General features: G+C 44.9%; 1 protein-coding gene across 9 annotated transcripts in view; it reads left to right on the top strand.

Moving 5' to 3' along the window:
* The window catches only part of DIP2C (DIP2 acetate--CoA ligase C (putative)), a 1,026,208-nt gene that overhangs the window by 881,794 nt on the left and 122,915 nt on the right, over positions 1-21,499 (top strand). For 7 of the 9 annotated variants that reach the window (XM_078663289.1, XM_078663288.1, XM_078663285.1 and 4 more), the window contains 3 exons: positions 1,226-1,306; positions 12,290-12,437; positions 13,728-13,849. In XM_078663289.1, the coding sequence (XP_078519415.1) occupies positions 1,226-1,306; positions 12,290-12,437; positions 13,728-13,849 (351 nt within the window). The remainder of the gene's footprint in view (positions 1-1,225; positions 1,307-12,289; positions 12,438-13,727; positions 13,850-21,499) is intronic. The other 2 variants (XM_078663292.1, XM_078663286.1) reach the window with 1 other exon arrangement.

Raw genomic sequence — 21,499 nt, 5'->3', positions numbered from 1 at the left:
TGGTAGCATCTGCCCTTTTAACTAGCTTTCTGAGCTCCAAGGAGAGGTGGAATGCTTCAATCACTCCTCCACAGTAAGGCAAAACAGTAATGCCTAGACTTACCCTCCCCGAGTTACTGAATCACCTTAACTTCTGCATTGCATTGGCATTTTCTTTTCCATACAGTGCTCAAGCTAAGAATCACTGTTGGTCCTTCGGATGACCTGTGGTTGGTAAATACCCAGAATATTTCCCTTTCTGCTCTACATACGTGGTGGGGTAATAAGGATGAGTTACCAAAAGTGATTCTCCAGGTTCTGAGATCAGGGAATGAACTAGATCTTCCTGCTGACCGGGCTGGTCAAGCAGGGACCTCAGAGTGATGTTGCTTCCACTACCATGCTGATATCCCACACTGCCCCGCCATTCTCTCATATTGTCCCAGAGAGCTCTGTCTTTGAGGGCAATTACCGCCAGCAGCCATGGCAGATGCATTAGGTGTTTTAGGCTTGGGCAGAAGTGATGCCTCCATCCATGTCCAATTGAAGCCCATATTCTTCCCCTGTAGGTTTTCTTTGTCTCGAACCACCAAATATGTATACAAAAAAGACAAACTTAGGAGAGTCAGGCATATATCTGAAAGCTCTTCCCTAAAGTACTCCAGCCAGTGCCACTCACAAAAGAAGTGTACCAGGCACGCGTAGACAAATGAGCATAAATGACATTGTTGTATTAATTTAAAATGTACAATATTTTCCTCAAGTCTTCGCTGTCTATACCCTGTGCATAAACAGCTTTATACTCTGCAGTCGCGCAAGACGTATTTTCTTGATACTTTCTAACATGAAAACTTACAAACAAAAAGGGAAACAGTGCAACAGGCTCAATTTCCCAAATGACTCTAGGAACCCACAGAACTCTAACAGTAGGTTACTCCTTGGTACTCTATAACAAAGTGAACTGCTTTCTGATCTGGGTGTGTTGAAAGATCCTTAATCTGCCAGGACCCAAAGGAGAATCAAGGGAATAACATACATTTTCCCCACAGGCACATACATGATTAACAACAGCAGAGAAATATTGCTCCTTTTTCTACAGAAAGGCCTATACATCCCTTTGCTTCTTAGCAGATACATATCGAATAACCAATGTACAATGAATAGTTTGGCCTCTTTAAAAAATGCAGGGCATAGATAGTATCCTTGAACATTTCATGTCTCTAAGCTTGTTTTTATTCTCTTTCAGTTTCTCTTTCTATCAGAGGTTTTGCAATGGAGAGCCCAAACAACGCCTGATCATATTCTCTACACATTGCTTAATTCGAGGGTAAGACATCTAGAAACGTGTATTGTACCGATAATATTGTTAGAAACATGCACAACGTTAGGATACAGGAAGTGTGTTTATAATGCATATCATTTCGAATTAACCTAAGAGGTAACATTCTATTTTTCTTTGTGCAACACCGTGGTATGGAAGCATTTGATTTTTTTTTAGCATTAGAGCTTTCTGTTGCCATTGTTCAACTCAGTTGACTTATTTAACATTTTTCTTTTACTAAGTGGTATTTTATATTTCATCTAACATTGCAGTGTCTTTGTTTACAAATGACTGAAGTCTTGCCAAGTGTGAGTTTGAGATTTATATTTTGAAGCCCCATATCAAATTAACCCTTCATTAACTATGTTTTTATGTGAATTTCAGGGTTTTTTCAGTATATGTAGAGGTGCTACAACCAAAGCTAACATTAACTTCACGTTAACGTTTCTTTCCCCCATTTCATTTATTGGGGTTTTGATCCTATAATCTAGAAGTTGGTCTCATATATGCACTCCTGTTAATATTCTAATTCTGCTGGATGAACCTATACCACATCCAAGAGTCACTGCACTCACAGCAGCCACGAGCAATCAACCTCCATGTGTATGGCTAAACAGATTAGCTGCATGGTGTGGCCTTTGGTCAGGCTCTGAGCCCAGGACTCCGGGTTTCCCAACTTTCCTAGGACAGCCAACCCCTGCACAGCATGTTATTCAGGTAACGGAGGTTGATCACAGGGCCCAGGCCCATTACACAACCCTCCATGGGCATCCATCCCTTGCTGCACATGGCCTTTAGCTGTGCACAGCCGGGTATTGATTGCAGGACCTGGACTGTGGCCAAGCCCTATTTCTACCCTGTAGCGTGCCGCCATCTCCCTTGTGGGGCCGTTGGCCAAGTGCAGCAGTAGTGCACTGAACACTTTATTCATAGCATTTGTTGGCTGCAGATGCACATGCTAAGCGCACACTTGACATCTAGTGTTGGGCCAGGACTCTGCAACTTGTTTTTCTCAGGGAAGTCTTTACTGGTCATCATTGTGCATCACATCTCCTCCTCCTCGAAGCAATGCACATGTTCAACGGCTCCTTTCTTATTTTTTTCGCCATCGTGCTCTCACTGACAGTGTCATAGCTCTGTAGAGTTTCGACGCCATGTGACCTAAGGACACCTAATGGCTACAACGTATGGAGAATCAACAGCAAAAACATATTCACGGCTCCTGCGACTGTTCGTACCATGAAGGAGTCAATCGGAAGCAGCCAACTTAGATGACATCACCCTCCAAAATCCCATCGAGAATGTTTGTCTCCGGGTAATGGAGGCTAAAAAATACAGTATTTTTAGAAAGTGATCTCTGTGCAGGGTGAAATATGCCTACAGCGACACCCACGACGTTTGCAAACTGTGTCTGTCGCTGGAGCACAAAGAACAGGACTATGCCGCATGCAGCTTATTTTAAAATAAAAATACACTGAGAAGCAGTAGCAGACTGGATCACTGACTGGCTCATAACATGGAGATCGCAGTGAAGGCGGGGTTCTCCTCCGAAGAAACCCACCAGCGAGGGTGAGATACACGCTGATAACTCAGCCTGAAAGGGTATGTTTTTGCTAGCCCTCACTACGTTGCCTCCAGTGAGTCCAGTGGGTTAGAGGAGTCGGATGTGCAGGTCAAGGACACTACACACCAGGCTCCTCTGCCAGGGGGGCGCCCAGAATGAAGACAACACCATGGGCCATAAATACAATTGATCCACCCCTTTTATAGAAGATCTTGCATAAACGTCGCCCTCAATGCCACGGTTTACCACAGCCTTCGGTTTACCACAGCCTTCGGGCTCTGGTAGACACCGAGAGCAAGCCTTGGAGCAAACAGGACGAAAACGCTCTCCATCCCGATCAGGCGTCAAGGCCTGAGGAGAGGCATGAAGCCGACCCAAGACAACGATAACGAAACAACCATCAGCCTCTGCACACACATCGAAACCTACAAAACACCCATGTCATGCTCCAAAGCCAGACAGTCGGAGCCGAATAACCGATCGGTGTCGACACATACGGAATCCAAACACTCCTCGACTCCGACAAAGACAGACAAAGACAAAGACAAAAGACCATGGTCAGTCTTCAATGCCAAAGAAAACCTTGGCTCCAACAACACCAAAGACAAATAGACCTTCCTCTGCAACGGCAAGAGTGGAGTACAGTGGAATAGAGTGGTGTGGAGTAGTGTAGACAGTGGAGTACAATTGAATGGCGTACAGTGCAATGGTTTAGAGTGGAATTCCATGTAGAGTGGTGCATTGAACAGTGTTTATATATATATATATATATATATATATATATATATATATATATAATTATTTCCATATATAATTATTTCCATAGGTACCGCAGTACTATCAAGATAGGTTTGAGGTACTACCGTGGTACTCCGTAATGTTTTTTTTACAAAGAAATGTCCCCCACAAAGTGGCACTGTAGGTCTAGTTCTGGAAAGTTCATAGTTAATAGTTAAAATATGTGCATTTCCCATGCTCTTTCCCGAAGAGAATTCGAACGCGACTACAGCAGAATTACATCAAATTTGGCTTGTTATTTGGTGTAAATCCATTCAGTAGTTGCAAAGTTATTAAAGAAGAAACAAAATTGCATATCTAGGAGTGAAGATCCAGAAGATCTCCTGCTGTGATCTGATTGGGTGTCAACACTTGAACCAGGAAGTGTTGGCTGCCATTTTTGGACTCTGACTCAGCCGAGTCTCCAAAGAAATGTAAAAATATTAAACAGAAGGGGCAGGGTAAAAACGAACCCCTTAGGCCCGGTGAGGGGGTCTCCTGTGCCAAAATGCATTTTTCGCAAAATTGGAGAAAAAAAACCTAGCACAGTGTCCGGTGCTTGTTTCTAGTTGTACCCCCGGGTGAGTCAGGTCCCGTGGGCATGCATAAATATGTACTTTGGGGAGGGGGCCCCCGGCCCCATGCTGACATTGGCCCCGGAGTCCACCTCCTATACAAGGCAAGGCCATAACAATATAGAGTACGGAGGCTATGCGAACCCCTCCACCCATCCCCAGGCCTCTGACGGTCCCGGGGACCACCACCTCCCTGAGGCCACCCCCAGTTGCAAAAAGGGATGAGGGTGCCGTGCGTTCCAGGCCATTTTTGGCCCTGGGTCCCACCACCTACACGGGGCATGGGCGTTAGTTAATAGGGAGGGGATGCGCGGCCCCCTCCCAGGTCGTTTTCGATCCCAGGGACCATAACCTCCCTGGGGCAGACCCTGCAATAGCAATAAGAAAAGAGGGGGGCCATGCGGACCCCCTCCTGGAGCCAATAATTGCCCTTAATATCGCCACCCCTCAGGGCTGGCTCCCTATGTCTCGAGGTGGCCATCCGGAGGACAAAGTAATTTGCTGCTCCTTGGCGGGAGCTGTGACAGCTCCTGCCAAATGGGAGTAAACCGTAAGTCCACTTCCAGTAGGCGGGAACAGGAAAACTCCAGCTCGCTGAGAGCGGACTTTTCATATGTTTTCCTGCCCATTAAAACCGATGAAACAATTGTTCCCGAAACCCCGTCAGTCAGTGCCAACCAATTACCACCATGTGGCGGAGCAGTGCACACCACCAATGGAATCTCAGGGGCAGGCGGCCGCGCTATTTGTGCTCGCTGCTGACTTCTATTCCAGCAGAGTTTAAACGTCCCCATGCCCTTGAGTGAGAGAGGAGGCAGAGAGCGGCAGTTGCAATAGTAATCTTGAGAGCATCTGTCTATCAACCTGATTACCCTCTACGCCGTCTGGGCCCCAGAATGTCCATGCTACTGTCTGAGTAAGCCACTGCAACTGCACTGCGAAGTCAGGGACCACTAAGCCGCCCTCCGATCTCAGTCTCATCAACGTGTTAAGTGCCATTCTCCGTCTTCCCTGGGCCCAAAGGAACCCAACCACCATTGACTGAAGTTGCTTAAAAAGAGAGGCTGAAATGCAAATAGGTAGCGTCCTAAAGTAGTACAGCAGTCTGGGGAGTACTATCATCTTAAGAAGGGCCACCCTTCCAAGTAGTTTAGCAGTCTGGGGAGTGCAATCATCTTAAGAAGGGCCACCCTTCCAATGCCACTTTATTACACTTGGCCTCATATGGAGCCCGAGCGGCGCAGGTGAGTGTGACCTGACCACAGGACACCCCCCACGCCGCTCGGCTCGCCAGCTGAAGCGCGTTCCTCGGCGCCCCTCGCTGCTGCTCGTTCCCTCTCTCCCTGCTGTGGCCCTATTTTCGAAATTGTCGTAACTGCACTGAACTTGTAGTCGCTGTGTACTGTTCGTTAGTTGTACTGTTGCCCTCATTCTGTGCGTGTAAATAATTTTTTCCCCTCATTTCTGTCCAACTGTTGTTCCCCTGGTGTGCCTCCCCGCTTCCCGCCGCTGCTCCCTCGCGGCCCTGCCCCTTTTCTTTCTGTGAACCCCATTGGCCCCCCCACTCCCGCCTCCCAGCTGCTCCTCCCTCCCATGGAGTCCACGCGTACGCGCATCGTTCACGTGCAGCGGGCGCGCCGATTGTGCGCCGAAGGCGCGCCAAAGGCAAGCCCGTCTGCGCCCGTCCACGACGGGACCGCGCCCAGCGCCAGGACCCCTGGCCCCCGACGATGCCAGCCCACACGACGGACTTACGACGCCGCCACCCTCAACGCACTCAAACCCGACTGGAACCCCGAAACACACCCACGGACCCTTCAACTGCCAAACCTGCAAGTTCACCTGCCTCCGGACCTGCACCGCACCCGAAAGGCCAGGCACCAGCAACAACCACCTCGAGTGCATCCTGCTCAACACCCGCTCCGTCCACAGACACGCTGTCGAACTCTGGAACCTGCTCGACACAACATCACCAGACGTCGCCTTCCTCACGGAAACCTGGATGAACGCCTCCTCAGCGCCCGACATCGCCATAGCCATCCCGGACGGATACAAGATCACCCGGAGGGACCACGTCAACCAGACCGGAGGAGGCATCGCCATCGTCCACAGGAACACTATCCTTATCACGACCAACTCCGACGACACCTTCACCTGCCGAGCACCACCACTTCCAGATACACACCGACCGACCCTAAGACCACCCTCCGAGGCACCCTCATCTACAGACCACCGGGACCACGCACACAATTCAGCGAAGACATCGCAGACTTAATCAGCCCGCACGCCCTCCCCTCCGCTGACTACATCCTCCTAGGGGACCTCAACTTCCGCCTGGAGAAAAACAACGACACCAACACCACCACCCTGCTGGACAACCTCGCCAACCTCGGACTCAAGCAACTGGTGAACACCCCCACCCACTACGCCGGCCACACGCTCGACCCCATCTTCTCCTCCAGCAAGCACATCTCCTTCAGCCACTCCACCGGACTTCATTGGACGGATCACAGCTGCGTCCACTTCAGCTTCAGAAGAACCACGACCCACCACCACCATCAACAGGTTCCTCGCAGGAGCTGGAGCAAGATCACCGCCGACCAGCTCACCACCTCCCTCAGCCAGAACCCTCCCGCCAACGCAACGGACCCCAACGAAGCAGCCCGCACCTTCACACAGTGGCTCACCAACTGCGCCGACGATCTCGCACCACTGAAGAACCCTCCCAGCAGACCCGGCAGCAAGAAAGCCTCCTGGTTCACCGACGAACTCAAAACATCCAAGAAAAACTGCTGCACCCTTGAAAAAGCCTGGCGCCACGACCAGACCACAGAAAACATGACTGCCCTCAAGAACGCCACCCGCAAACACCACCAGCTGATCCGCACCACCAAAAGGACAACATTCAAAGAACGACTGGACAACAACACCCACAACAGCAAGGAACTCTTCAACATCGTCAAAGAGTTCTTCAACCCCAACGCCGGAAACAACGACATCACACCCTCGCAAGACCTCTGCGACTCACTCGCCACATTCTTCCACCGCAAGATCGCCGACATACACAACAGCTTCGGCGCACAGACCACGCACTCAACAACCGAACCAACGCCCCCCACCACCACCCTCTGCAACTGGACCCCGATCAGCACCGAAGACACCACCCGCACGATGAACACCATCCACTCTGGATCACCAACCGACCCCTGCCCCCACCACGTCTTCAACAAGGCCGACTCCATCATCGCACCCCAACTCCGGGACATCATCAACATCTCCTTCAGCACCGCCACCTTCCCGGAGAGCTGGAAGCACGCCGAGCTCAGCGCCCTCCTGAAGAAACTGACAGCGGACCCCACCGACCTCAAGAACGTCCGCCCCATCTCGCTCCTCCCTTTTCCTGCCAAAGTCATCGAGAAGACCGTCAACTAACAGCTCGCCACCTTCCTCGAGACAAACGGATCCCTCGACCCTTCGCAGTCCGGCTTCCGAGCCAACCACAGCACCGAGACCGCCCTCATCGCAGCCACCGACGACATCAGATCCCTGCTCGACAACGGGGAAACAGCGGCCCTCATCCTCCTGGACCTCTCTGCAGCATTCGACACCGTCTGCCACTGCACCCTAGTACAGCGCCTCAGCAACATCGGAATCCAAGGGAAGGCCTTGGAGTGGATCATCTCGTTCCTCGCTGGAAGAACCCAGAGAGTCCGCCTCCCCCCGTTCAGATCCGAGGCCACCGAAGTCATCTGCGGCGTACCACAAGGATCCTCTCAGCCCCACCCTCTTCAACGTCTACATGAGCCCCCTCGCAGCCATCGCACGCCAACACAACCTTAACATCATCTCCTACGCCGACGACACCCAGCTGATCCTCTCCCTCACCAACGACCCCGCCACCGCCAGAGCCAGCCTACACGAAGGGATGAAAGACGTCGCCGAGTGGATGAAGAACAGCCGCTTGAAACTGAACTCAGACAAGACGGAAGTCCTCATCCTTGGATCATCGCCCTCCGCCTGGGACGACTCCTGGTGGCCCCCTGCCCTGGGCACCACCCCCAAGCCAACGGACCACGCACGTAACCTGGGCTTCATCCTGGACTCCTCCCTCTCGATGACCAGCCCTCTCGATGACCAGACAAGTCAACGCCGTATCGTCACCGTGCTTCCAACACCCTGCGCATGCTCCGTAAGATCTTCCGATGGATCCCTACCGAAACCAGGAAGACAGTCACCCAGGCACTCGTCACCAGCCGACTGGGCTACGGGAACACCCTCTACGCGGGAACCACTGCCAAACTACAGAAAAGACTCCAGCGCATACAGAACGCCTCCGCACGACTCATCCTGGACATCCCTCGCCGCAGCCACATCTTTACCCACCTGAGAGACCTGCACTGGCTCCCCGTCAACAAGAGGATCACGTTCAGACTCCTCACCCACGCACACAAGGCTCTCCACGATATGGGCCCGAAGTACCTCAACAGCCGCCTCACCTTCTACACACCCACCCGCCAGCTACGATCGGCCAGCCTCGCCGGCCTACCACGCATTCGCAGAGCCACCGCTGGAGGAAGATCCTTCTACCTGGCGGCCAAGACATGGAACTCCCTCCCCATCCACCTACGGCTGACCCAGGACCACCTCTCCTTCAAGAAACAACTCAAGACCTGGCTTTTCGAGCAGTAACGAACCCCTCCCCCCAGCGCCTTGAGACCCTACTGGGTGAGTAGCGCGCTATACAAATTGATTGATTGATTGATTGATTGAATGTGTGGAGCACAAATAGCTGACAGCCAATTTAGTGTTATTTCAAGCAATGATGTGTTTACATAGCAGTTCAACAAGTGAGTACTTTTCCACTGATCCATTCCCACTATAACAAATCACCAAATTGTTTAAATAAAGCCTTATCCTTTTTTAATCTTAATATTTTAATATATAGAATATTTGGAGAATTTTAGATTTTTGCAGTTTTATGAAGCACAAACTCTGCCCAAGGACATTAGAGCACTTTTTGCGAGAACCAGTAGGATAAAACACGGCCAGATTCATTTAGTTTTTTTGTTACATAGAGATGTAGTGACTTGCACAGGATGGTGAGCTGGTTCCGGGACTCCACCCTGGTTTTCCACTTCCAAACTCATCATCTTTGACCGTAATGCCACATCCTCTCCCCATTTGAAACCCAGATTGCCTCTATAACTCCCTGAACTGTCCTCTATTAAACGATTGCCTCAACTTACTGATTTGCACCATGGTGATCCGCTACAAAGCTTGCGCTTATCCACAACACATACAGACAGATGCTGTTTTCAACTTTTAAAGTAGTTCTAAAGGAAAGACAAAAAAGCCTATTCTAAAAGTAGAAATCAGTGACAGTAGTAAGGAGAGTATTAACAGCTGCTGCATAATTACCTAAGCTTGCGGAAAGAGAGGACCTCACAGCTCCCTTCCTGCCGTACCTGTGAGTTTCTGTGCATTGTGTGCCCTGCTTGGCCCTTGCAGCCCTCCACTTCATCATTTAAAATAGACTATAAACAGAAGGGCCCAGTTTCTCAAGTGCCTGGAACATTAAGGTGGGAACATGTGTTAACACACGCAGCCGTCACCATCCGTGCATCCTCTGATTTGCAGCGGCCAGACTGTGGGGGTCGATGAATGATTCTGAGCAGTGAAAGGTGTCTCTCTCCTGGGAATTTCTTCTTGGTAGTGTATGCCGTGCTGCTTCTGATCCACATGTCCCAGAGATGCCAGGCATCACCACAGTAAACCATGAAACCTGTGTGCTGCTACAGAAAGACAACTAATTTTGTATCAGAGTGACACACTTCAAACTTCTGTTACCATAGCAACATGTCCAGGCCTGCAGGGCTGAGTGAATTGCCTGGAGCAGGTAGCAGTAAACACCAAATCCAAGCGCGACCAGGCTGATAATTATTCCTACAGCGCCTCGTTCAACATTTATGAGGTCCATCGGGCTATATGTGACTAATGGATTTTAGTGCAGTGATGCGGACACAGCACTAAAATGTGTTAGTCTAACCTCTGATACATGGCACTTGGCAGGGATGAGTATGCAAAGGTCTTCCCAACTTTTGCTAGTATGATGGACAGCTTACCAAAAGGTCACCCAGCTAGTTTCCTGACTATTTTGTTGATGCCTCATTGATGCAATGAATTGAGAACATCTCCACCAAACAAAGAAGCACTTCTTGTATACAGTTAAGAGGAAGTACCCTTTTTTGGTAGAGATTCACCTCTTTGTAGTCTCATCATCTTCTCTATAGGAGAATTCAAGAATTTCACCGATTTCTGGAAGAAGACGCATGAGTAAAAATCACATTGCCACAATTTGAGATGTCATTAGTGATGTCACTGACCATGTTATGAGTGATGTAATATATGAGGTCATAAGCAGTGCATTGTGAGGACGTAAGTGATAATTTGCTCAGGTAACTAACTGCTGAATTTCTATGGTTTAGTGCGTGTGAAATTTAAGCGTGACTATAACGTCCCCAATAGATTTATGTAGCACTCTATCCATAAAGCTGTCACGCTTGGGTAGTTATAATAAGATCTGTGTTGCCATAGGAAAAACGTTTGTGGTTTGCTTCCAACTTTTGTGTTGTTTGACGACTCTTCATGAAACTCTACAAAAAAAGTCTCATCCACCTAATGCTCCTTCCTGGAAGGTTTTGGGGTGATCTGTCAAGGAGGAGCCGAGAAAAATGGGATATCTAAAACGTGTTTTTCCCATTGGAAATTTGGCAGAAAGCTAGATCTTGGGCTAGAAAGGGTGCTTTTTGTAATATGGTATAAATCAGTTCAGTCACTTTTGAGAAATTTAGGCAAAAAATGTTGTATATTTCACACCACTTAAGATCTGATTGGCTGCCACCACATCAACAGAGATTTGGCGGCAGCCATTTTAGGACTCAGGGACTGAGTGTCCAGGCCTGGAAATAATTATGAAGGGATATAAGGGGGCATGGTAGGGATACTCTCCCACCCAAGGTCTGGGGCCCTGCCATACATTGCTAATGACTGCTCATAACATGTTCGATGACATTATTGATAGCATCACTGCAACATCTGACATCAAACCATTGATCCCAACACTGTTCATGGTGTGGGCATGAGTTATAGTTAAATTAGGTTACTTGAGATAACTATATTTGGTGATCTTCAGTGGTTGTGTGCATTTAAAATTGTATGTTTTAACTTACATTTTCACTTAATTATAACGTCCCTTTAACCTTTGTTTGTTACAGTAAATATTAGTTTTTTTAATGTAAAATAAGATATTTCCATACCCAACTATGACGTCACTTAAATCGTTAGCTTTTTTCAGTGAATGAAAATACACACCTCCACCTCTCTCTCTCACATGAAGCAAAAACTCAAGTGGGTCATTCGACATAAATTGCATGTTATACTCTGCACATCTGCTTATTGAAGCCAAGATGCAAGAGGCTACATTTGTTCATTAAGGTAAAATCACATTGAAGAGGCCTCATCACTGTTAGTTTAGATTATTCCTTGAACAGTATGATTCCAACATGAAATCTTTGAGGACTTATACTGAAGCTTTTTCTCCTGTCAGATTTTCTGTAACGTGGTCATAACATGGACTTTGCCCTTTGCTCTGTAGTAAAATGTGTATGAATGCAAGTTCATTAATACACTTCCTCCAAATAATGTATTCTTGGGCCACATTTGGATGGCAAAATATATTGTGTGGATAACCCGAAAATTGGGCATGGGTTTAGGTCCCTCCTGGCACTGCATTGGACGCTTGTGCTGTAGATCAATACTTTTGAACAGACTTTGCTACGGTGTTACACATTTGTAATTTTAGTGTCAAAACCAATATTATCAGTGCTTTTCTTCATTAGGTGTTTTAATAGAGGTTCAAAAATCCCCAGATTCTAATTTGCAAATTGAGGTTTTTGAATGTGATGATCCCTGTACATTGTTCTTTTGCGGATGGAAGAATCGCCACAACTGTATAGTAGCATAACATAATTATTGTTGAGAAAAAGTTTGAATGGCATTGTAATTAAGGCACAGTTTTTTTCTGTGTTCGATGTTCAGGGTACAATTGCAAACTCTCTCACCTGCGTCCAGCTACATAAGCGAGCTGAAAAGATTGCAGTCATGTTGATGGAAAGGGGGCATTTGCAAGATGGCGATCATGTTGCTTTGGTGTATCCTCCAGGTAAGGAGCTTCAGTCTGCTACGTCTCAGTAAACTGTTGCATGTTGGAATTTTTCGCCCCATGTAATAAAAGTATTTTGCAGTCGCAGAGGTTGTGAATCACAAATACAGTGCATTTGCAATCTATAAAACGTTTTGCGAGTCGGAAAATTATTTCAGGCTTTAAAAAAAGGATATTTCAACCCTTTCTGAATCTGTTTGAAAGGGGTGTCTATCCATCGTGCAAAGCATTCATCAGTTACCAGCCTTCCGTTTGTGGCGGTCTACTGGGAGCAGAAAGTAGTCCTTGGGGTCTATTGCATGCTCCCCCCAGTGACTGCCCAAGATGTTGCTGTTTCTTTATTTTTTATTTTTAAATTTCTATCCCTTTAGAGGACACTTATCAAAAAAGTGGACTTGCTGATAATATGAACACAGAGATGGAGGTCTGTTTTCATTCGCAGGCTTCCATCCCTGATTTCCATCCATTTGTAGTGGATTTAAAAATGTGACCAGCTGCTATAATTCCTGAGGTATGAGGTGCTGTGACTCTCTAGGAATATATATTTTGCAATATGACTCCTTAATGCCTCAGTAATGCTGCAAGATGAAGGTCAGTTCACATACCAGTTGCGTGCAATTTACACATCCTGGTTTGTCAACTGCCCATAGTACATTGGGCCCCTTCAGCCTACTTTTCTAAGCTTTTTTAATCACACTCATCACATTGCAATTGCTTTAGATACTATTTTGTGGGGATCTGATACTTCAGATACTGTTAATATACATAGATGTTAGTAATGAGAAATCAACATTTTTTTTAAATTAGAACAAGACGATTTAGAAAATGTCAGTGTGGATATGGCCTTCTCCTTTACTAAGAACATATGAGGATGTTTAATGTGAATTTTTTCAATTGCTAACAAAGTTTGAATCTTTATATAAAGCCGCATTCAAGAAATCAATAAATATGACTGCTATCTTTTCAAATTGTAATGCAAACTTGCTTTTTAGCGTGGCGTAAATCTGTACTTAATACGCATATAACGGGTATACGGGCTACCAGTGCATTGTGTAATTCCTTCAAGGCACACTTTATTGATTTACTCAATTTCTGATTGCTGAAAGTAAAGCTGGACAAACCCTGGCAGCATATTATCTGAGATGGATCCAGACCATGGGCATCAAGCATATCTTTTAATTTACCTCTCCTCTAAGTGACCTCCGCCTACTGCGTCTGTTGATACATGTGCCCCTGATTCAATGCCTTTGAGATTTTCAATTGATGCTGTGTGCTCTGTCCTTCATGCAGGAATAGACCTGATAGCAGCATTTTATGGTTGCCTGTATGCGGGCTGTGTACCAATCACTGTTCGGCCGCCTCATCCACAGAACATCGCAACAACATTGCCCACTGTCAAGATGATAGTAGAGGTGAGTAGGTATCTGTGAATCCTGAACTGAAATGGCAAGGGCAAATGAGACATGCTTGTTATTTGAGATCGCAAAAATGTAAAGCCTTGTCTCATTTGTAGCATGCCAAGATGTACTCTTTTTTCACTGTTATGCAGTTGTAAGCGTTCAGCTGTAGCTACTTCGAAGAATGAGTCACTGCATCCTTGACTAGATTTACATTTGTTTCCCAGGGTTACAAATGGATGTCCGATGGAATACACAATCCATTCTCTTTGTGGCCTGTTTTTTAATCTCTCAGGGAAACGAGTTTAATACTTTCAGGATAACTTCCCCTCACAACCCCTGCATCTTAATATCTGTGTTCTTTACCATCCTCGTTGAACGTCCAGACAGATATTGTAACTTGATCATGATATATAGTGATTTCTATTGAATGATTCAGTTTTCTTCTGACTAATATCTCTGCTTGTTTCACCTCATCTCTGCCACCCCACTGTCTCCTGGTTTTCCAGTAACGGTTTTCACGGTGCTCTGAAATAGACAGTTTGAAGTATGTAGTGTTTGTTGTACAAGACGGATACAATTAAAAAAGTGTATATTGATGATCACATATCGAAATTGGGGAATTATTAAGGCTTGAAAGATATATGGCCACTTTTTATTTAAAAGTTTGTACAAAACAACGAGTAATGATTGACTGAAAATGTCAGTATGTGGTGTAAGTATATGCCTTTAAAAAATTTAAAAAACAAGATTTACTGATGTTGAAGGTATGTATAGCAAACAAACAATTTTTTATAACATCTCGACTCATCATTGCAGATTGTATCTTGCTATACATTAATGTGTATTGTCTTGCTTCAGGTTAAGTACTGAGTAAAAACAGATATGTTCCTTTTTTACATAGTATAGTCAGACGATAACAGAGCTTTCACATTCAACATTGTGTTTTTTGGATAGTACCTACCACTAACTAAACGTCCTGTAAACTCTTGGTTGAAGTTAGTGTGATTTTTACGTGCTTTGTGCACATTAATGTGTAGGGCCAGATCAGTGTTATTGCTTGGGTTAAAGTGAATGGGGCAGCAAATGGCATTTCTTTTCTTTAAAAAGGTTTTTTCTCCCAAGAAGTGCTATTAATGCAACCACACAATTCAGTACTCTGTTGGAAGGAAAGCAGAGACTTTTAAAATAAATGATAAGCTAATATCCCCTCCATCATTGCTGATGCACATGGACACCAGAAAACTCAGTGCACCTTTGTCCAGTTTTGATGCTTCGATTTTGTGATCTTGAAACAATTTTCTCTTGTCCACTGCCCATACTGAGGGATCTTGCATATATGCTACGCCTTCCTTGCCTAAGACAGTAACATTTTTCAGTTTTTGTCCCGTATCTTAAGAACCAGGATCATGTGTAACAGATCCTTGTTTCAGAAGTCAGAAATGTAATTTTTTAACTTGTAGTTGAAACCAGTTAAAACAATTAAATACGTTTTTTTCCCCACAATGTTTTCTGATACAATCTGGTTTGAAAGAGATATAAACTCCGGTTTCAAAGAAAAATGAGTAATGAAGGTGAAAATTGCAATGAGATGCAGGCACGCCACGTTTTTTCCCCAGTTTTAGTGGCTCCGGTGTGACAAAACGTCCACATAAAATGTCAGGGATAACTTCAGCAAGAATCTGGCACATGGTTTCAATTTGATAGGTTTCATAATTCAACTCCACTACCTTCATGGGGTTGCTAATCCATCCACTGTCTAGTGGCTGGCTAGATGTTTATGATTTGGGTGGGGGAGGTGAAGCGTAATCCATGTGGCAAAAGACACCCCACATGATGTTCTTTTACAAGGCAGGCAAACTACTACAGACCTTTGAGGGGGTGAAGTAATCTGTATGCTGACTGTGAATCCTTAATGCGATCGGTTTCAAATTGGTAGCTGCCACCTGCTCCAGTGTGACACTATCTCTTGCACATGCAACCTGCATTGTTTTGGCTTATTATTTTAGAGGTAATGTGTAAAGATTCCCTCATTTTAAGTGACAGTAAGAAGCTACTGTGAAGTTCTGCAGAGCAATAATCTGGTCTTCAGTCCGCAGTTTATAAACTGTGCCATACGGATGCGTGTTTGAGAGTTAGAGAAAATGTATTTTTTTTGTAGTAGGAAATTGGAATGTTTAGCTCTGGGGAAGAGGTTTCACATTCACAACATCACTTTTTTATGTGAGCTTTAATGAGCCCTCGCAAGGCCTAGGCATTCTGACCAAAAGAGTTAACTAGGTTTTTCCCAAAAAATCTTTGGCCCACTGTTGGTAGTTTGGTTCAAGAGGCAAGGCTTTCCACAACAGCCGTACCTGTGACATGTGTACCACAGCTGCTCAAACAGCAGTTTAGTTAAGATATAGAAAATTGTAAAGGTTCAAACCATGTTATTAATAAAGGTAACAATTTATCAAAACAAGCCAGGTCATGCACTTGAAGAATGAGTGTTGTCGGAGTATAACAAAAATCAAGAATAAAAACAAGTCATGATGGTCAAAGTTGTCCAGCATTTGAGTTTAGTTCAGAGTGCATTCGAAATTCAAATACACACAGTAAACCTCAATGTGTCTAATCATTGAAGCAGACTCGAGGTAATTGTGAGCTGGCTTGATGGTGTAAAATGAGGCTTTCATGCTGGGACTTGAAGAAGTTGAACCCTTAGTGATCAAAGGTAGCGTTGTAGTTGCTGAATCCCCATTCCAAAGAGCTCCAGTAAAGGAGTGTCAAGCAGTGAGTCAGATTCCAAGAGGTGGCTGGTTGAATTGAGATAGATTTTCGGTGCGTATGTCTCGAAGACTCGGGCTTTAGGCAATCCTTTTCTAAGTTTTGGACCCGGCAGGTGCCTCTTGTGACTTGATGAAGGTTTTGCCACCCGGGCTTTGGCTTGAACACCAGCTTGATACAGATTCTTGTGGTTCAGATAATGCAATTGTCAAAGCTAATTTTCAAAATCAACTGTCCAATTTAGAGGTTTCTTAAGTGCTAGTTCCCATTAACCAAGCCCCACATAGTAGTTGTCTCTAAGCAGCTCCATTTGTCACAGGCTCGCCACAGTCCCCTCAGCATTCAGGCTACGATACGCAGATAGGCTGTTGTCCGCTCCATTGCACCCATGCATCTAGGATGAGTTCCTCCAGCAGGCAGAATCTTACCAGGAGAAAGGTTTAGATGACCCTGTAACCATCTAGGTACAATACTGGAGTTATCAGTTGCGGAGAATGGTGTTTGAGGCAGTAGTTCAAGACGGAGATAGAAACGTCTCTCACAATTACTCTAGTAGACTAACATGGATTCTGTGCAGGCAAGAAGACAAGTCTTCTGCATTTCTTCATTTCCAGTTGGTTTTCTAAGTGCAGTCACTCCAGGGAAATGTTTTACTTGATACATCTGTTTACTTTTGGTAGTCATCCTAAAATCAATAAATTACAAAACTCCCCCGCTTATTTGATTGACAGCAAAGTGACACACTTCTTTTCTAGGAAGGTGTCTTGTGGCAACAAAGCCTTCCCAGAGTTCCATGTGCCTAAATACCAAGACTTGCCAATGTGGAGCTTTCCTCCGCATCAGCAACTCCACGTATGCCCCTCCTGGTTCATCCCTCTCGCCTACAAAGGAAAGTGCACCAGGAAGTCTGCTTTTACTTAAACTATGAAAGATAGGAGATAGTAAAGCTATTCACTGACATGTCGGTTCCAGCCAGACCTAGAGCATCCCTTCCACCAACCCTCTGTTTTGCACAAGAGCCACATGAAGTTACAGATGAAGAGTAAAGCAATTGCCAAGTGTGAAGTGAATTTCGTTCCAGACTAACTAAAATATCTAATGATGTTGAAATGCTACAGTTTAGTATAGAGAGAAAATATATGTATTAATGCTTATTATTGTCCCCAATAATTAGAGTGTAACTTAACCAAATGGCTTGATACCAGGTTACTTTTATACAGTGAATATAATACTGTTGGCATTTTCCAATCAGAAGTTACAAATTAAAGTGCATTACAATTTACATAGCAGTATGTTCCTTCGTTTAGCATGTGTGTCAGGAGGACATGTATTGTGAAGTATACATTATAATTTTAGAAACTGTTGAGTCATTTGCCCTTCACTATGTTTTACCATGTTTGTTCTTTTGATAGCTGTGTATGGAGCCTAGCTAACTTGTAAAAGTAGCAGCTAAGACAATACAGGGCAACCACAATAGAGCTGAATAACAAGCGAAACACTTTCAAAGATGGGTTTCCTCAACATATCCAGTAATAATGGTAATGTTACATCAAGTCATGATTCAGCCGGAGTATTACAATATCTTTGTCTTAAAATAAAGGTTACACATTTAAAGGGGCTGTCTAGGACATGCACACCTAGAGGCTTCGCTTCGTTACATATCCACCAAATCGTATACCATATTAACTTCCTTCTGCTTCAGATAATGGTAAGTAACCACTGAATTTTAATATAGAGTTATTACATAATGTTATTTCATGCACAGTGTGCATGGTCACGCTGTTTAACACACCACTAGCTGCATCAAGTATTGGCAGACCGGCTGCTGAAACACATAAATGTACCACTCTGCAGTGGTATATCCAGAAAACTGATGAGAAAATTCATATGCAGACTTTTGGTTGCTGATGTTTCCACTCCTTATCCCAAAGGAGCAGCATACAAAGACTTGAACAATGGTACTGGCAAGTCTGGCCCTTATGCACAGAGCTGTGTCTTAGTTGTATTTTCAGTTCCTGATGGCCACTTTGCAGCCTGTGCTCATGTCTGCGTTGAAGCAGTGCTGCACACCATTAGGTTATGAAAACGTTTTTCCCTAGGAAGATTTGCTGGGCACCATCTGATGTAGTGTGACTTTATTTCTTCCAGGGTAATTCTAGATAGAGCTCTGCCTCTGCATTTGCTTGGGGTAAAGGTGTCTGTATTTTCCTCATGCCAAAAACTAGATCAAGTAATGAGGTTCCGTTCTCAGTGCAACCAATTCGCCAGAGAATTCTGTTCTGACTTTTTCACCTTGAGTATTGACTTCCACTGGTGGAAATGTCTAGACATCTTTCCTTTTGGGGAGCCTATTAAACTAGCTTGGCTCCAAGTAAAGCTGTTGACCAAGACCCACCTCTTTGTTTTCCAGGTGACTCTGTAGAAATGGCTCCAAAAGAGGCCGGAATCATGATACGAGTGAGCTTGATAGAGCCAAGACTGATTTGCTTGCACTGTGTACCCTTATTTCCCTTTCTGCTGGACAGTGGTATGAAGGTGAACATAGCAACAGATGATGATTCTCTTGTCCACTACTAGCAATCTACAATCAAAGACAATTGAGTGATTCAAACCATAATGAAGGGTTTTGCGATCCACTTTCGGAAAGTTCCAAAAAAGAATTATTTTTTTTCCAAACACCTTTTTCCAGATATCAATTGAAAGGTTAAATCTTTCCGGCTGGGTTTCAGACACTTCCCGACAAATAAGCAGTGGAAGCAGTTCTTATAGAAGTGTATTTCAGTGTTTTTATCTGTTCCGTCCTGTACAAGAGGCAGTTGGGGGATTTCAGGCCAGTATTTAATCTTCATCCTATGAATAGATTCTTTCAAGTAAGAACGTTCCAGATGCTAACATTTAATCTCTTCTTCTGTTGACCCAACTTTGGAACATTGACAGCCTTGAATCTGGGACATCCCAATATTACTGACTGAAGACAATTTCTCAGTTCAGGTTGCAGTTCTGCACTTCTGTCTGGCTTCCTCTCCAAAAGTATTTACTTATATGTAATTTCCCCTTTGATAGCATATTTGCATGATGTGGGTCTTTCTACTTTTTGCATGACTGGCTCATACCTGCCTCTTTATTTTGTTTAAAGGCAAAAGGACAGACTGAACTGCCTTGTTCATTTCTTCTGCACATTCGCTCCTTTTAAACCAGGAAAAACTCTACTTCAATACCATCTCATTATCTTCAGTGTATTTTGGTTACTTCAGGACAGACAGATATATGCTGAGTCTTCCTACCAAGACACAGGACCCTTCAGTTCAGTTCTCTTCTCTGTTAGCAGAGATTATGGTGCAATTCAGTAATCAGTACAACAGTGGCTATGTCTCCAATTAAAAGATGTAATAGATGTCTGCTTCAAAAGCAAGCGGATGTGTGCTTTGACAGCAAGCAGATGCTGCTTGGTGCTGTAGGGTCAGTAACACCAAATGGCCTTACCCAGTGTGGACCCTACATGCCTATTTCCTCACTGAACTTAGACACATCATTCATCGACATCCTACCTGCATGACTTGTAGTGGTTTTGCCAAACTTGTGCACCCTGACCAGTTGGGATTTATTCCCAGGCATCAAAGTGGACACAAAACCAAAAAAAAACGACATGTAACAGAAAAAGCCTATTAAACATGCAAAACTGTCAGAATATTTTCATTAGACGAGAGCAGTCATTTGACAGGGGAAACTGGCATACATATCCCTGCTGGTCAAGCGCTGGGTTTCAGTCTGCGATCCAGCAAATAGCTGCTTGCTATCTACCAAAATCCTGTAGCGCATATCATAGTCAATGGATTAATGCCTTCTAATATTGCTATCAAAAGCGGCACAAGGTAGCACTCTCACCTGTGTCCACTTCTTTATGCCATTACTCTTCAACCATTTACAAATAGTATTCAAACTTCTGACCAGATTGTGGGGGGTGCAAATTGGGTCTGACACATACATTGACAGTGTTTGCAGGTGGTATCATGGTAAAACTCTCTTACAAATCTCTGACAGACATGCTAGAAGAGTTGCACTGTTACCTGACATTGTCTCAATTTAAGATAAATATGACTAAGTCAGAGGCGGTGTTCTTCAACTCCTCTCTGAAACAGAGAAATAATTTGTAGCCATTTTTCCCAGTGCGCTGGCCTATAAAAGCTATCACCTACCTGGGATTACACTTAAACCACTAAGCTGCGCAAATGGTGGCGCTAAATTATCTTCCACTCCTTAGAAAGCTAAATAAAGATGTGTAGGAATGGCATCTGACGACTTCCCTTGGAGGGGGAGGATTGCAATAGTGATTATGCCAGTGCTCCTCAGAGTTCTTCATATTTTCCTAGTGATCCTGCTGCCGATAGCCAATGACCCATTGTGGTGGCAATTTCGGTGAACTATTAACAACTTTATTTGGAGTGGCAAGAAATCCAAGGCAGGTAGCTCAATCTTTCAGTGAACAAAGGAGGACTAGCCCTTCCAAACTTCACATGTTACTTTGAGGTGACTCTGTTGCATCTCGTTGACTGGGGAAAGATCAAGACAATAAAACAGTGGTGCTTCATTGATCATTTCATTATGGGTTTCTCCCTCTGGCTTGTGCAATGGTCACCCAGCATCTAGTGACTATACTCTCCCTTGGTCAGAAGACTAACACTAGATAGTTGGGAAAAGCTGTACACCAAGAAAGAGTTAATCTCGTTATCATTTCCATCATCACCCATATGAAATAACCCCAAATTGATTCCAGTGCCCTGAAGGCGCACTTTCAGAGTATGAAGCGTATCCAAGAGACTAATGATGGGCATTTTGTTCTTAGGTGGGAGAATTAAATCATTTGAATAAATCCAAAATAATTACAGCCTCCAGAATAGA

This window comes from Lissotriton helveticus, chromosome 10 (genome assembly GCF_964261635.1).
Source record: "Lissotriton helveticus chromosome 10, aLisHel1.1, whole genome shotgun sequence".
In the NCBI taxonomy this organism is placed as follows: domain Eukaryota; kingdom Metazoa; phylum Chordata; class Amphibia; order Caudata; family Salamandridae; genus Lissotriton; species Lissotriton helveticus.
The sequence above is the reverse complement of the archived record's forward strand: the minus strand, read 5'-3'. Positions and strand labels throughout refer to the sequence as shown.